This window comes from Pungitius pungitius, chromosome 21 (genome assembly GCF_949316345.1).
Source record: "Pungitius pungitius chromosome 21, fPunPun2.1, whole genome shotgun sequence".
NCBI lineage: Eukaryota > Metazoa > Chordata > Actinopteri > Perciformes > Gasterosteidae > Pungitius > Pungitius pungitius.
In genome coordinates this window covers 16,001,205-16,016,754 of record NC_084920.1, presented here as the reverse complement: position 1 = coordinate 16,016,754, position 15,550 = coordinate 16,001,205, and the positions used below count along the sequence as shown (strand labels likewise).

The window sequence follows — 15,550 nt, the reverse complement described above, 5'->3', positions numbered from 1 at the left end:
ATTATCTAAAAAAAACACCTCACACCTGCTGCTGGAGAAGTTAGAACCAAATATGAAATAATCCATCATAAACATTACAATGAATAATGGTATAAAATGCTTTATTTGTTGAAAATGCAGAAGGAAAGTTACTCATTCTTACACTTCAGTATTTAATTATATTACAAATCTTCAGCCTAAATCTTTGAGAAAGATGAACTGTGGTAATTAAGACGTTCTATTTAAAATAAAATCTAGAGTATTTTTTGAGAAAACTATCAAAATAATTCATGGGATTTTCTGATTTTAATGCGTTGGACGCAGTATTAATTCGACCCTCTTGATGCAGATCTGAGCGACGCCTCGCTGTCAAACGTGGTTTGACCTTTGACCTCCAAAGAGCCCGGTGGTGTCCTCAGAGGGAGATGTCTGAGGACACGTGCAGCTGTTGTCCTGGTGTCCATTTGAAGCTTCGTCTGCCTCCGTCCGTCCGTCTGTACGGCTGATTCCTTAAATCTTAAACACACCAAGGGGGGAAAACTTGTGCCGTAATGTTACGATACCTTAGACATAAAGTACTAATAACACAATGTATGAGTGTGGCTGAAGAGGAAGTAATGACATCAACTCTTAACGTACAAAAGGACATAAAACAATGTCAAAATGTTACAAAAACCCTCACGATTAAGCTGTCATTTCAAAACTGATCAGAGCAGAAAATCTGATATTGTGAGACTAAAGTTGTAAAATGTTAACAAACATCCTAAAGGTAAAGATGAAGGTTAAGTTAGCTGCAGGAGCTTTGAGAGAGAAACACAGAACCACAAGGGGGGGGTCACCTCGTCACTGAAGACCGAGTCGCAGAAGAGCCGCGAGGAACGTTTGGCAGAGCGAGCTGTGAAGGGCACAGACTTAAGAGCTGGAGACACAAGAGAGACGAGGGACAGAGGGACCGTGGAGACGAGAGACAAATGTGAAGAGAGGACGGAAAAATAAAAGCGTTAAGCCTCAGAGAACAGAAAGGAGTGAAGGAACATTTTCAGCTTGATTTTAAGGAATCATTCTCCGCTTTCTTTGGGGATGGTTAGCATAGCTTAGCATAGCTTAGCATAGCATGAAACTGATGGAAACCGCTCCCCCTCCGACAAACAGCTCAATAATAGTGAGCGATTCCTTTAAGGTGGAAAATAAAGAGGAAAAGGGACAGAAATAATAGAGTGAATATAAAGCTGAGGTGTAGTGGGCGGAGTCTCCGGTGGGGGGGGGGGGGGGGGGGGGGGGGCGGCGGCTACCTGTGATGATGTCCTCGATGGCTCCGTCCTTGCCCTCCCTCACCAGGGGAGACACCTGCCTCCTCTTCAGCTCCGCTATCAGATCCGTCTGAGGCGGTCTGGACGCCGCACCGACCTGAAACCATCAGGCCAGGGTTAGGAGGTCAGAGGTTACAGCTTATTTCTATGTCCCAAAAACGTACCTTAAAGTGGGTCAAACTATTGAAGAGGGAAGGAAATACAAATTGAGTTAAAGCTACTACAGAAACGTCCTTTCGGCGCCCCCCTGTGGACTAGAGGGGGAGTGTCTCTGAGCACAGAACAAGAGGGACGTGTCTATCAGCTGTTTGCAGGACGCTTTAAAGACGTTACCCTTTTGCCCGTGACTTCGGGTGGAGTTGATGGAGCTTCAGCGCTCGGGACCTTCATCCTCTGCTCGTTCTCCAGCTCCGCTTGCTGTCGGACAAAAAGCTCTTTAACCAGCGAACTGCGTGGCTTCATCCAAGCCAGGAACCGACGGGCGGAGGAACATCTGACCTGGTACGCCCGGATGAACCTGACAAAAACCGGGAAGAAGACTGAGGGCGGCGTCGTCTTGGAGTTCTCCCCGAAGTACTCCACGGCCGAGTCGTAAACATCCTGAGAAACAAGGAGAGAGTCTTCAGCTTTGTGTCGGCGAGAATAGAAACACATGCATAATATATATTTAAATACAGAATGCTCATCGAACCTGGGCGGTTCTTCCGTCGGCGGCGAGCGAGCGAAGCGGCGCGGCGTTCCTGCTGAGGAAGTCCTGCAGCACGGGGCTGTCTCCTTCCACCGAGGACTCCCTCCTGGTGACCTCCATGCCGCGCTCCAGAGCGCCAACGTCCTGCAGGACGCTGTCCAGGGAGACTGCCGGAGACGCAGGGCGGTTGGTTTCAGAACTCCTCATTGGACGCACGTACGTATGTTAATACCTGCGCACGTGGCCACGCCCCCTCCCACGCTCACCCTGCGCCGCCTTCTCCAGGAAGTGCAGCTCGCTGAAGAAGCAGCGGACCTCGGGGTACTTCTCCTGCACGACGCCCACCATGAAGTGAAGCAGCGTCTGTTTCCGGTCCGTAGACTTGATGTCCAACAGCTGAGTGAGGGACACAAACACAAGGGACACTGAGGTCACGCCTGTCCTCAGGAGGTCCGAGTGAGGGACACAAACTTCTACTCACCAGGTCCAAGCTCTGCAGGCGGAAGCCGTACGCGGCTCCTCGCTTGCTGCTGTTCATGAAGTTCCCAAATGCCAAGATGATCTATTGGAGACACAGAAGCCAAATCACAAGTAACCACCAGTAGAAGGTTTTTTTTTTAATATAATATATATATATATAAAGTCTTTAACTGATGTTATATAGACATGAAATAAACTCATGTGACAGATGTCTTGTGTTCTCACCTCGAGGATTTTCTTCAGCTTGCCGGAGGATTTAATCGACATGGAGGCGGCGATGATGGCGTTTAGTTGCTGCCAGAAAGAGATGAATTTATTCGGATAATTATGTAAATAAAACACCACCATGTATTTCATATATATATATATATAAACATATTGAAGCCAGCAGCAGGTTAAAGTGAGTAGTATTTCAATGTCATCATTAACAATAAATTTGTTCTTTCTGATGGTTATTTATTTTCTGTCTTTAACATTCATTTTGTTGGTCACTGTTGTCTATTGTTTAATTTATTCATCCTGTACACGAGGAGGAAGAACAGTGATCACCTTGTGGAAGCTAAAGAGGATCCAAGTAAACAAATAAAGTCTGATGTTTGCAACAGGAAGTGAACCCACCGGCTGGATCAGCTGCACGCTCTCGGGGAAGTTGCCCATGAAGGTAAGCGTTCTGATTCGCTGGCGGAGCCGCGGGATCTTGCTGAAGCGCAGCATGAAGCGGTCCTCCTCGGCGAGCTCGTCCAGGGGCCTGCCCTCACACTCGTAGCCGTGGATCAGCTTGGTCTCGTACTCCGAGGGGATGAAGCGCTCCAGCAGCTCCAGGAAGTCCAGGCTTAGAGCTCTCAGGTTGTACCTGTGAGGAAGGGCGGGTCAGCGATGTCACCCACGGGTCACATGACACCGGTCGCCGGGTCCTTACGTCTCGATGGCGCAGCAGATGTCGGAGGCGGCCACTCCTTCCTTGCGCAGTGTGATGGCCAGGTTCTTGGCCCTGTTGGGCTCCATCAGAGACACCCGGCTGGGGGGCTTGTGGACCGGCTTCATCTTCAGAGTCCCCGGCTCCACGGGGGCCGACTGGGCCTTGGTCTTGAACTGCTCCTCAAAAGTCGCCATGTCCAGCTCCTGAAAAGGATGAAGGAGAGAGCGGGTGCAAAGGGTGGGGTCAGAACGGATGTAGTTGTGTGTTATAAAATATGAATATGAAGAGTTTAATGGGTTTAAAGGTCAGAGGTCAAACCTGGAGAACTTGGTCGTCGTCCAGCTCGCTGAAGATGGTACCTGCCACCTGGTTGGACTTCAGCGGCTGCCAGTTCAACAGCGGCATCTGGTACTTGGTTTGAATCGGCTTCTTCTTCTTGAGACCTGGAGAAGAAAAAGAAAACTCTGCTTCGTGTTCCGGGCCTTTCCTTCTTACCTTCCTTCATACCTTCCTTCATACCTTTCCTTAATGTTGCTTTGATCGTTATGGCTTCATGACGTTTTAATTGTTCTCTATGAATAGCACCTTCGCATATAAAGTCTGAGAATTTGGCGTGAGGCTTATAACAAACCAGCGTACCAGTCCCTTCTCCTGATGAAGGTGGAGCCGCTGGAGGAGGAGGAGGCGGAGGAGGAGGTGGTGGTGGAGGAGCTTGCACCACCGCAGGGGGGAGAGGACACGCCTCCTGCTTCTTACCCGAGTCGCCTTCGTCCCTGGATTCACTGCTCGTCTCTGCACAGAGAGACACGTCGCGGTCTGTGGGACACCTTGATGTATTTAACAAAGACGCTTCCACCTCTTTATGGAGTTACATGGCTGCAGAACGTTTGAAAAATGACACTTGACTTAAATTAGAGCTTCAAGATATTTTGTTTCACAGATATCGAAGCTCCTTTACAGAAATACAGATATATTAAGTTCTAACAGAACCAGCCTCTCACAGCGGACCACACTCGGACCTTTCTGCGTCTCTGCCTGGACCACCTGGACGTCCAGGTGTCCCGAGGAGGATCGATCCAGTCGGAGCAGGCCCCGCTCCACCAGAGCCTGAACTTTGACCTCCAGCTCCCTCAGGGCCTCGGTGGATCGATCCCTCTCCATCTCCCCCTCTCTCTCCCGCTCACGTTGCAGCTCTCTCTCCCTCTCTCGCTGCTGCAGGAGAGTCACCTGGAGGCGGGATTCCTGGAGGCTCTCCTGCGAGGAACAGCCTGCATGCGTTAATAAGCACATCCTGTGACACGGCGTTATGTTCTCACTATGAACGATGCGGGTAGATGGTGCACCAAGCTGCATTCTCCCTACTGTCCACCAGGGGGGGGGGCTCCAGGCCCATGAAGCACACCAAGATGCCCGAAGATCTGAAAACTGAACCCCGTGAAGTACAAAGAGCATCTCTGGGTCTCTACCTTCAGGAGCTCCGCCGTCTTGGTGGCCTGGAGGAGCTTCTTCTCCATCTGGGACGCTTTCTGCGCGGCCTCCCTCTCGCTCTCCTGCAGCCTGGAGCTTAGCTGAGACAAATCGATGTGCTGTGACTCCCTCCATGCTCAGTGTGTGTGTGTGTGTGTGTGTGTGTGTGTGTGTGTGTGTGTGTGTGTGTGTGTGTGTGTGTGTGTGTGTGTGTGTGTGTGTGTGTGTGTGTGTGTGTGTGTGTGTGTGTGTGTGTGTGTCTACCAGTGTGTTGTGCTCCTGCAGCTCTTCCATGTGCTCCAGCAGAGCGTTCTTGGTCTCGGCGTCCTCCAGCAGAGCGCCCACATCGAACACATTGTCCAGGTAGGCCTGGATCTGCACCAGCAGCCGGTCGCTCTCCGTGAACTTTAACCTCTGCACGTCCAAAGAAGAAGAAGAAGAATAAAACGTCTTCTCCAAAAGTGACTTAAAAGGGTCAAAGGTCACACTTGCCTCGAGCAAATCGTCCAGCCCGTGCTGAGTGAACTCGTACTGGAGGTGGACCCTGAAGTTCATGTTTTCCACCGAGTGGACCACGATGTTGATGAACTGCATGCACGCCACCTGGAGGACGCACAGGAGGAAGGCGCATTGCCAGCACATAATAAATATACTTTGAGGAGGTAAGATGAAGATAATTAAAACTCACCAGGAGCAAGACATGAATGAATTAGTCCTATTTACAAGATGAGGTAATGCTGCACTTTGCCTCTTGTGGCCAGAATGAGTATCACAACAACAGCTTTGTTACATTAGTTGGTAATGAGGGGAGAGATAAAGATATAGAAGCTGTACCATGAAGTCAATGTTGTTGTCTTCGTGGCCAAAATACTCCATGAGCTTCTCAAACCGACTTCTCTCTCCACACACCTGGGAAAAAACAATAAAAAACCCTTCAGATCAAAGCAGGAAGAGTGAAACTAAGATGATGAATAACCTCATTTTTAATGGTTTTGTGTGAAGTCCCTCAAGATCGGATTACAGAAACCTTGTGTGTCTCAACGTGGACACACACACACACACACACCGCTTTATATCAGCAAACATGTGACCAAATCGCCTTCCACCCCACATCCAACACATCAGAATTCAATTAAAAATGGCTCAACGATAAACATTTGACTGAAACCTTTCCTTTAATCAACAACCCTCTGAAGTGCGTCTGCAGTGAGCTGCGCCATGCGGCTCATGCGGGACTCGCAGCACTAATAATAGACCCTCCTGGTTCAGGTCTCCTCTCTGATCCCGAGGCGACAGTTGCTCCTTCCTCAGACGACAGGTCAGAGGTCACTCAACAAGCGCTTCACATATCTACGCCTCCTCAGGCGGGACAACTGGGCCGAGCAGCTGACGGACAGGGGGGAAGGTGGGGGTGCATGAGAGGAGGACTGGAATGTGGGGGCTTTGACAGTAACACCACCTCTATGTTAAGCTTCTCACCATTTTAGATCAAAAGGCAAATGTGGACGGAGTCGTCCCGTCAACTCTGACGAACGGCTCTGATTCACAAAGTGCTAAAAGCTAAATGTGCTAATGATGCGAAATGAGATGCGCTAATAAAAAGCCTTTAAAGTTTAAAAACCTCTTTGAAGCTGTCGAAGGCGGAGAGGATGATGTAATGGCCTCCTCTCACCAGACATACGGCGGCCAGCAGCTCCAGCACCAACGCCTTCGTCCTGAGGAACATATTATACACACACACACATATATATAAAATGATGATCTACTTGATCAAGTAGATGTTTTTGTTGAAGCCGTGAAATGGAGGCACCTGGGGTTTCTGTTGTTGAGGCTGAGCGTGATCTCGTTGACACAGTGGGGATGCTTCATCACCTGGTTGAACCCAGACTGACACACACACACACACACACACACACACACACACACACACACACACACACACACACACACACACACAGATTTTCTACATAAAGACTTACTTTTCACCCATTTTTTCATAATCACAGAATAACTTCATCCTTTTTCCTGATGGTAACCTTGTTCCTTAAAAGGCTGCTAGGTGTCTTTAATTACCTGATAATTCATTATGGCACGTAGACACATGATGCACAGGTGAACATCGTCACGCTGACCCGACACCCGGGAGCTCCTCCCCTTCCTGTTTGGAAGAGAGTGGAATCAGCAGGTGAGGTGCGCTGCGCTCACGCCTCTGGTGTCCCTACGTCTTCTAAATATGAACATCATGCTGTATGAAGAAGACTTGAAACTAGAGACCATAAACTCATGTTTACTGAGGGAATGAATCAGGAGAGAAGTAGGAGTCGCCCCCTGCTGGTCACTACACAGAAGTAGAGTCATTTCCTCATAGACGTCTATGGGACTCACCTCACTGTGAAGGCCTTGCTGGCCTTGGAGCCGCTGTGAGTCGGTGAGTTACTGGCACTTCTGCTCAGATCCTCCACGGACTTCTTGTCGGCGGGCGGCGTGCCGTCCTCCAAGGCGTCCGCCTCGTACCTGCGGGTTACGTGATCAGAGATCACTCACACGAAGCCTGGACAGGCTCCCTGGACAGAGGGTGGTAATCTGATGGCGGTGATACCTACGTGACGGCACTGTGGGCGAAGGACAGATAGTCCACCAGGACGTCCAAGCCGTGGTTCTCCTCGTTCAGGAACTCCTGAGCCCAACTGAAAGATCAGAGTTGGAACAGCAAGTGTTATTTAAAATGTGGTCAGGCACAATTATTCTTACTATTCTTTTTTTTTACCTTATTGTTTTTTTTCTTCCTTTTTTATAAAATAAAATTGTCTTCATAATTTAAGGCTTTTCATCTTTTATCTTGATTTACGGTTATCCTATAAGTCTCATGTATGAAAAATAACATTTTGTATTATATAAAATAATATATTTATATTGTATATATTTTTAATATATTGTATCCACAAATGTCTAATTGTTTTACTCTGTTAAAACGTTTTAAAGGCACAAACTTTTTTTATTTAAGGTTCTAAATTGATTTGCTGCTCAGATTTATTGTGTTGAAACCCAGACAAACATTACTTTAAATCAAATGTGCTTCAGAAGCTTGAAAATCTCTCGTATAACCAGAGAGCCCTTGAGGATCGGAGGGAGACTCACCCGATGTAGTTGGTCCTCAGGGAGATCTCCAGCTCTCTGAGGACCTGCGTGGATTCCTGGACGCGTCTCTTAAACTGACAGAAGATGTAAAGTCAGTCATCGAAATGTAGGAAGCAATCACATAAAAAAGAGAAAACTCCTGCAAGTGAAACAAGCAATAAACACAGCTTCTGTAAAAACTAGGGCCGGGACTCGATTAAAAATATTAATCTAATTAGAGGCTTTGTAATTAATTAATTGAAATTAATCGCATTTTAATTGCATAAATATTTGACCTGAGAACAGTGAGAAGTAATTTTTTTCACATGGATTTTTATTTTTGTTCAACCAATTCCAGCAGACAAGTGTGTTGTGTTGTGGATTCCAGCCTGAGAATCTATGAGAATTGAGGTTGGATTCAAAAGCATCAACAGGTGTGTGGTGGAACAGTGCAGGGAGATAGCAGGAGGGCTGAAGTGTGCAGGATCCTCAGTTCAAACCTGCTCTCTCAGAAGGAGGGTTTGGTTGCAGTCAGGGCTTCAAACTGTAAACTTTCAAACAGTTTTGAGGTTTAGTAAACAATCCCAAGGTCTAATATGAGAAACGGACACAATGAGGCATGTGCTTGAATAGCACAAGGGAACAACTGAAGGGCTGCAGGCTCCAACCTGGTGTCTGAGGTTGTGGGTTCATGCCCCTTCATGCAGACATCTCATCTGCTTTGAAAGAGTTTTGAAGTTTGAGTAGCAGTCTCAAGGTTAAATACGAGAAACAAAAATGTAATTGGTCCATGGTGAGGTAGTGCAGCACAAGAGCTGAGGAGCTACTGTCCTTACTCTATAGGTTGTGGGTTCAAGCCCAGTCTTGGGTTTGAGCCTTTGGCTTTACTTCAGGTTTGAGTAGCAATCTCAAGGTTAAATACAACAAACAAAGGGTTGGTTAGTATGTGGTGAAGTAGCACAGTGGAAGAGCTGCTGCCACAAGCCCCTGCACTTGAAGGTTGTGGGTTCAAGCCCAGTCTTGGGTTTGAGCCTTTAGCTTTACTTCAGGTTTGAGTAGCAATCTCAAGGTTAAATACAACAAACAAAGGGTTGGTTAGTATGTGGTGAAGTAGCACAGTGGAAGAGCTGCTGCCACAAGCCCCTGCACTGCACTTGAAGGTTGTGGGTTCAAGCCCAGTCTTGGGTTTGAGCCTTTAGCTTTACTTCAGGTTTGAGTAGCAATCTCAAGGTTAAATACAACAAACAAAGAATTGGTTAGTGTGTGGTGAAGTAGCACAGTGGAAGAGCTGCTGCCACAAGCCCCTGCACTGCACTTGAAGGTTGTGGGTTCAAGCCCAGTCTTGGGTTTGAGCCTTTAGCTTTACTTCAGGTTTGAGTAGCAATCTCAAGGTTAAATACAACAAACAAAGAATTGGTTAGTGTGTGGTGAAGTAGCACAGTGGAAGAGCTGCTGCCACAAGCCCCTGCACTGCACTTGAAGGTTGTGGGTTCAAGCCCAGTCTTGGGTTTGAGCCTTTAGCTTTACTTCAGGTTTGAGTAGCAATCTCAAGGTTAAATACAACAAACAAAGAATTGGTTAGTGTGTGGTGAAGTAGCACAGTGGAAGAGCTGCTGACATAAGCCCCTGCACTGCACTTGAAGGTTCTGGGTTCAAGCCCAGATGTGGAAATAGCATTTAAAAAGACTTTTGAGGTTTAACTCACATGTTCAAGGTTAAATAGGAGAATCAAAGTTGGTAAAATGTGACCAGGACTGGTAGTGTAGGGGTGCAAGCTAGAGCCCAGAAGCCTCTGTGCGCACCGCCAGTGGGTTCAAATCCCGCTCGTGCCAAGTCTTGAGCACACTGCCGCGGAGGTAGTAGTGGGGGCATTGTCCCCACGGTTGTTTCGGAGAAGTGAACCCTAGGGGTTATGCAGAAACACAAGGCGCGTTCACTTGAGTTATGATGGCATTGTCAAGAATGATGAAGAATCTTTTGCTACTGAATTGAATTTGATGTTAATTGCTTTGCTTTAGCCTTTTAGCACTTATTAGCCATGCTACATAGCAGAGGTGGGAACAAGTCACTGTTAGGCAAGTCACAAGCAAGTCTCAAGTCATTGCCCTCGAGTCCCGAGTAACCCAGGACGAGCTGATGTCATGCTGAGATGGGTAAAAGGGAGAGAAGTAAAGATGAGCAGATGTGTCTCATTCAGTGGTCACATTGACATGAAACTTATTACAGCCTCTGAGGGCATTTTTCAAGACAATCACATGTTTGTCTACTTCAGGGCATCCTGTGGACAACCTTAAACGGACAGTCTGGCACAGGGTGTAGATTTGTTTACCCTTTTTAGTGCATCCACCCTCCAATTCTGTTACATTCAAATTCAACTCACTTGTGCCTTTACCAATGCAGGAAGGATGAATAGCATGGTTGATCCTCCAAGATGCACCAATCCGTCTCTGGGGCAATATCCCATTAGGATTTTTTATAAATGTCAGTTACCCAAAACGAAAAAAGGATTTAGGAAGAGCCACCATGTCCCTTGAGGGTTGAACCCAGATAAGGTTTAAAGTACAGAAATTTGGGGCATTTGGCATTAGTGACAGGGACGTGTAGGTTGCTCCATCTAAGATCATTCCAGTCATGTCATGGGAAAAAAAATATTGTGAAAAAAGTCAAAATATGTAGGGTCAAAAAGAAAAGATTTTTTTTAAATAATAGCTAAAAAATTATTATAAAAAATATATGTAAGGTCAATATATATATATAATATATAAAATCTAATTAGGCTTTGTAATTAATTAATCAAAATTAATCACATTTTAATTGCATAAATATTTGACCATCGATTTTTATTTTTGTTCAACCAATTCCAGCAGACAAGTGTAGAAATAGCATATTTAGAAATATAGTACTTTCAGAAATTCAGGTAGCCTATAGGTAAGTAGACCTTCTGTAAACTATGTTTTTTTAAGTAGACCAATACTTTCAAGTACATTCAGAACATTGGTTATTTTTTCAGACGTGGACTTAGTTACCCTGGTCCTTAAACCAGTCCTCTGGTGCAGTGTGGGTTGGGTGTGGGTCCTTGTACGTCCACGCTAGCTGCTAATTGTGTTGCGTTGAGGTGATACTTGAGGCTCGATGTGAATTCCTTGTTGCACAGCTTGCACACAACCACGCTCTTATCGACGCTTCCATCCATGTGTTTATTATAAGAAGATTTCCCATTCACGGGGCCACCCGACACGGTCTCGTCAGCTTCTTCGTTCATGTTCACTGTGGTTTGTTGTTGTCTGAAGTCATGGACGCTAGTTGGTGCTCCAGTATAATCGGTCCCCCCGAAACTCATCCAGTGAGAAACGTTCCGCGGTGCAAAAAATAAGTGTAAAAATGCGTAAAAAATGTTTAATGTGTTATTTTTTGTGTAATTAATTCATCTTAATTCAAATTGTAATTAATTAATCGTAATTAACGCATTAAAGTCCCGGCCCTAGTAAAAACGCTATATTTATAAATTCAAGAGAAAACTGAGTGTAGAAATGAGGAATAACTTAATGATGCTTTTCATGTTCTCTATTTTCATAACTGTAATGGTCCTTCTTTGTGTCACGTACTTAGATTCTGATTTAATTAACTGGCATGAGAACAGGAATGAACGAAAAAGACTGAAGGACACAGTTCTGTGTGTGCGTCTCTGTGTGTCTGTGTGTGTCTGTGTATGAGAGAGTGGGTCTGTGTATCATTCACCTTCCGTCCGACCCCCCCGTGATCCAGGTGGCTCTTCAGCTTCTCCAGATACGCCGATGGGGGATTCTTCACTTGAAACCGCTCCTGAAGCAGCAGAGAAGTGCGCGCGCGCGCACACACACACACACACACACACACACACACACACACACACACACACACACACACACACACACAGGCGCGTCCTTTATGCAAATGAGTTTGATCTCAAGCAGCTTGCAGCATCATTCTACTTTTTACATTAAATATGACCTGCGTCCTCTCTGTCGTTACCACGGTAACGAGCCGTTAGTCACCGTATTGATGGCATCGATCGGCCCACCCTGCCATTGGTTGTCCCATTTGTTAATGTTTTTTTCATAACCAGAGCGACGTCACGCTGACTCCCACCTGGTCACAGATCAGATCCCACTTCTTCTCGCTGTCGTAGTGACTGAGGATCTCCACCTTGTCTGGAGGAAGATTCATCGTGCTCTGAAAACACAGAGGCAGAATCAGTCCCATCGGTCTGCACCACATAGTGCAGCAGATCAATGGGGATCAGGATCAATACGGGCTGGTTGTGTTTGACCTGCTGGATTCCAGAGAGCAAATCCTAATTATTCCTCCGTGATGTTAAATCATCTCGAAATCATCTCTTGCACTGAATGCTATTCTAAAAATATTTTTCACAAAAATGAAAAGTAGAAGAGAACCGGTCAGATAATCTCATCAGTCACAAAAGAAGCAGAAACTCTTTGTTTCTGAGTTGTTGAGATTCATCTTTATCTTCCGCTGGCTGAGACTCGTCACTCACATCAACCTTCTCGACTTGAGAACCTGTAGCTCAGTGAGCTCCAGGATTATAAAACCCTGCATCATCATGCAGATTGAAGTGGCCTTCACACAAACAACCTTAAAAACCACATTGGAATAAGTCCCTCACTAATTGTGTGTCAATGTATGGTGCCGTAGTCATGGTGACGTCACCAGTTGGTCTGTGACGGATGTTCTGCATAGTTCAGCATTTTGAGCGTGACAACCGGTTTCTGTGGAAGCAGAAGTGACCCGAGGGCAGCGTGTGGCTGGTTGGTCATCTGGCTTCACAAAGTATGTTTCAGTTAAACATCCCTTATCTTTGGATCAGCTCATCAACAAACGTCCTGTCTGTAAATCCAGTAAACAAATCCACAGATGTGTATTTACATTTACACCCACTGCCGCATCCCCTCATGGAGAATATGCAAAGTGTTATGTAAAGCACAAGGTGTGGGGAGGGGGGGGGGGGGGGGGGATGTGTCCCACACAGCGCAGCACTGACAGGATTCTGGTGCTCTGCTATTGATTCTCTGCAACTTCATTAGAGAAATCCATCACAATACGAGTGATGCTCATAAACAATACGAGTACAATTTATTATCATTGCGACCTAAAAGACTCGCTTCTTCTTCCCTGCAAAATGTTTTTCACTTTGGGAATCGTGAAAAGGTCGGCGTGTGGGTCCGAATGACCAAAGCGACGAAGCAAATACAAAATACTCTTTTGATTGGTTTTGATTGATCAATTCTGACAACAAACCTCACATCAGCTCAACGCCGCGTCCCATCATGCACCTCAGCGACACGGAGGCCCAGACGGGAGGAATGCGGCCCGTCCTGCAGCGAGCCACCCGGACGCATATTGAACATAGCTGCTCTGACCCCACCCCTTTCTGCTCTGACTCCACCCCATTGTGCTCTGACCCCACCTCTTTATGCTCTGACTCCACAAAATAAACTCTTCTCAGAGGGTCCATTTAAGAAAAAGAGTATGTTAACTTTATAAACTTAACTTTATTGCTTCATGCTTCAATGAAGCAGTAGTCAGGAATACACAAGTATTTTAAAACATTTGTCACATTTAAGGGGGATCCTCTCCTTCTGTTCTCACCTTTTACAATAAAAGCCATAAACACCAACTGTTGACCAGAAGGAAGTTAGTTTGCCTTTTACTGTTCAAGCCCTTCATAGAATTCTATACGTCCGTGATGTAACAACCTTAATCAGGTTTCATTCATCAGTCAACGAAGCAATGAGTGGCGTCACCATGACAACGTCCACTTCTTATACAGTCTGTGGGCCTTGGAGGCTTATACGGAGTAGACCCAAAGTGCACATCTCTTTAATATATGACCTTCTCTAAAACATATCATATACATCTTCATAAAGCAAGTAAAAGATTTCAGAAAAAAGTTTATCTGCACCTTTTGTTAAACATTAAACAATCCCCTGTTCAGTCATTCCTCTGCAATGAGCCTAATGCTGCAGTAAGCTTCAGCATAAAGGAGCTCTTATGGCTCTTTCCACAGAGGCCTTGTGTACCTGGCACTGGGCTAAGCCCGCATTAAGGACCTGCACATTTCTAACATATTCAGAATTCTTTGTTTTCTTTGCACCGCGTTTGTCTGCTGCTCTATTTGCGACTCACCAGCACTTCGCTGAAGCGTTGCTCCAGTTCCTCCTCGGTTGGCATCGGTAGTTTGATCCCCATTTGTCTCGGGGGTCCTGTGGAGCCCTCCTTCCCCTGAGGAAGCTCCAGGTTCCCTGCTGCGTTTCCCATGGTCGCAAATACAACAGATACAAGGAAATACTCTCCAAAAACCTGCCTCAGCTAAAAGGGATTTTTATCTATTTATTGATAGTTTGAGGCTGTGGCCCCATGACCTTTGGCTCCTTCCATGACCCCCGGTCTATCAACTCCAGCACCGCTCAGTACACGTCCATGTTCTCGAACAGGATAAAGCAAACAGGTGAAATCCACACGTGCCTCTGAATGAGATCCCGATGCATTATGAAACCCTAGAGAGAGGGCAAGGGGATATCCTGAGGGTGACAGGCCGAGTGACAGCTGGCCGAAAGGGAGGTGGGAGGGGAGGGGGGGGGGCTGCAAAGAGAAGCACAAACAGGATAAAACAGCAGAAGACTTCTGGGTTTCCCCTCCTCACTGCTTACTGTGCAGCGGTCTCTGCTGATGAGCCTCAGGTGGTGGTGGTGGTCTTTGAAAGACCCCCCAGGCCCATCTGCTGCAGGATGCTGGGAGTCTCTTTGATCCCTATGTCCAGAGTAGAGTACGGGACAGGCAGCGCTCCAGCAGCTTGTGTTTCTGTGTGAGAGAGAGAGAGAGAGAGAGAGAGAGAGAAAGAGAGAGAGGCCTGTCAGGGAGCAGCTCTCTGGGTCCTAGTGCATCCATGTATATCAGGAATCGTTTATTGTCATCATGTGTCAGACATACGTTGGACTTTGACTTGGCGGTTGGTGCAGGACGGCAGACAATGTAGTGCAGTGATGAAAATATAATAAAATATATGCTATGGGTTAGTAATCTAAAGCTATGGGTTAGTTAGGAAAGAAAGATCAAATTAAAGTGCACCAGCATCTCATGACAGACATAAAAAGTCAGGATACAAACAACTTTAAAATGTTATATTTATACACCTTCGAAATGAAGAAATAAACAGCTTTAATATTGTAACGTCTGATATCTCTTCCGGTCAGGAGAGCTCCAATAAATACACTTTAACACTGTGTGACTTGTTCATTTATGGGCATGAACACAGACACACACACGTTCATTCTGAATCATCTGATTTCGACAGAATCAGACTCTGTGGCACCAATGATGAGCATTAAAAAGAACTATATAGAAATAGAACACATCTCTGATGGTTTCATTTAGTGATTGATGTCTATGTCTCTTATAGAAGGTCAGTAAGCAGACTGGTTCATCAAGTATCGGGACAAAACAGAAACTGGTTCACATGGAGGATCCGGACTAAGCGTTCGTACCAACGCGTGTTGCGTCATCAGAACCTGGCGATATGATGATGTCGGCAGT

At 46.1% G+C, this 15,550-nt stretch overlaps 1 protein-coding gene across 1 annotated transcript; it reads right to left on the bottom strand.

Moving 5' to 3' along the window:
- Positions 1-380: 380 nt before the first annotated feature.
- On the bottom strand, positions 381-14,508 carry fmnl1b (formin-like 1b). The gene is made up of 27 exons (XM_037462939.2): positions 14,144-14,508; positions 12,089-12,172; positions 11,699-11,782; positions 7,982-8,055; positions 7,447-7,530; positions 7,229-7,357; positions 6,917-7,001; positions 6,654-6,730; positions 6,465-6,558; positions 5,678-5,752; positions 5,336-5,446; positions 5,108-5,257; positions 4,843-4,944; positions 4,396-4,630; positions 4,016-4,168; positions 3,695-3,819; positions 3,377-3,579; positions 3,076-3,310; positions 2,683-2,751; positions 2,459-2,539; positions 2,244-2,373; positions 1,981-2,144; positions 1,788-1,889; positions 1,623-1,706; positions 1,272-1,386; positions 819-898; positions 381-495 (listed from the first exon to the last, which is right to left on the bottom strand). The coding sequence occupies exons 1-27, from the start codon at positions 14,273-14,275 to the stop codon at positions 490-492; spliced, it is 3,063 nt and encodes a 1,020-aa protein (XP_037318836.2). The 5' UTR covers positions 14,276-14,508; the 3' UTR covers positions 381-489.
- Positions 14,509-15,550: the final 1,042 nt, after the last annotated feature.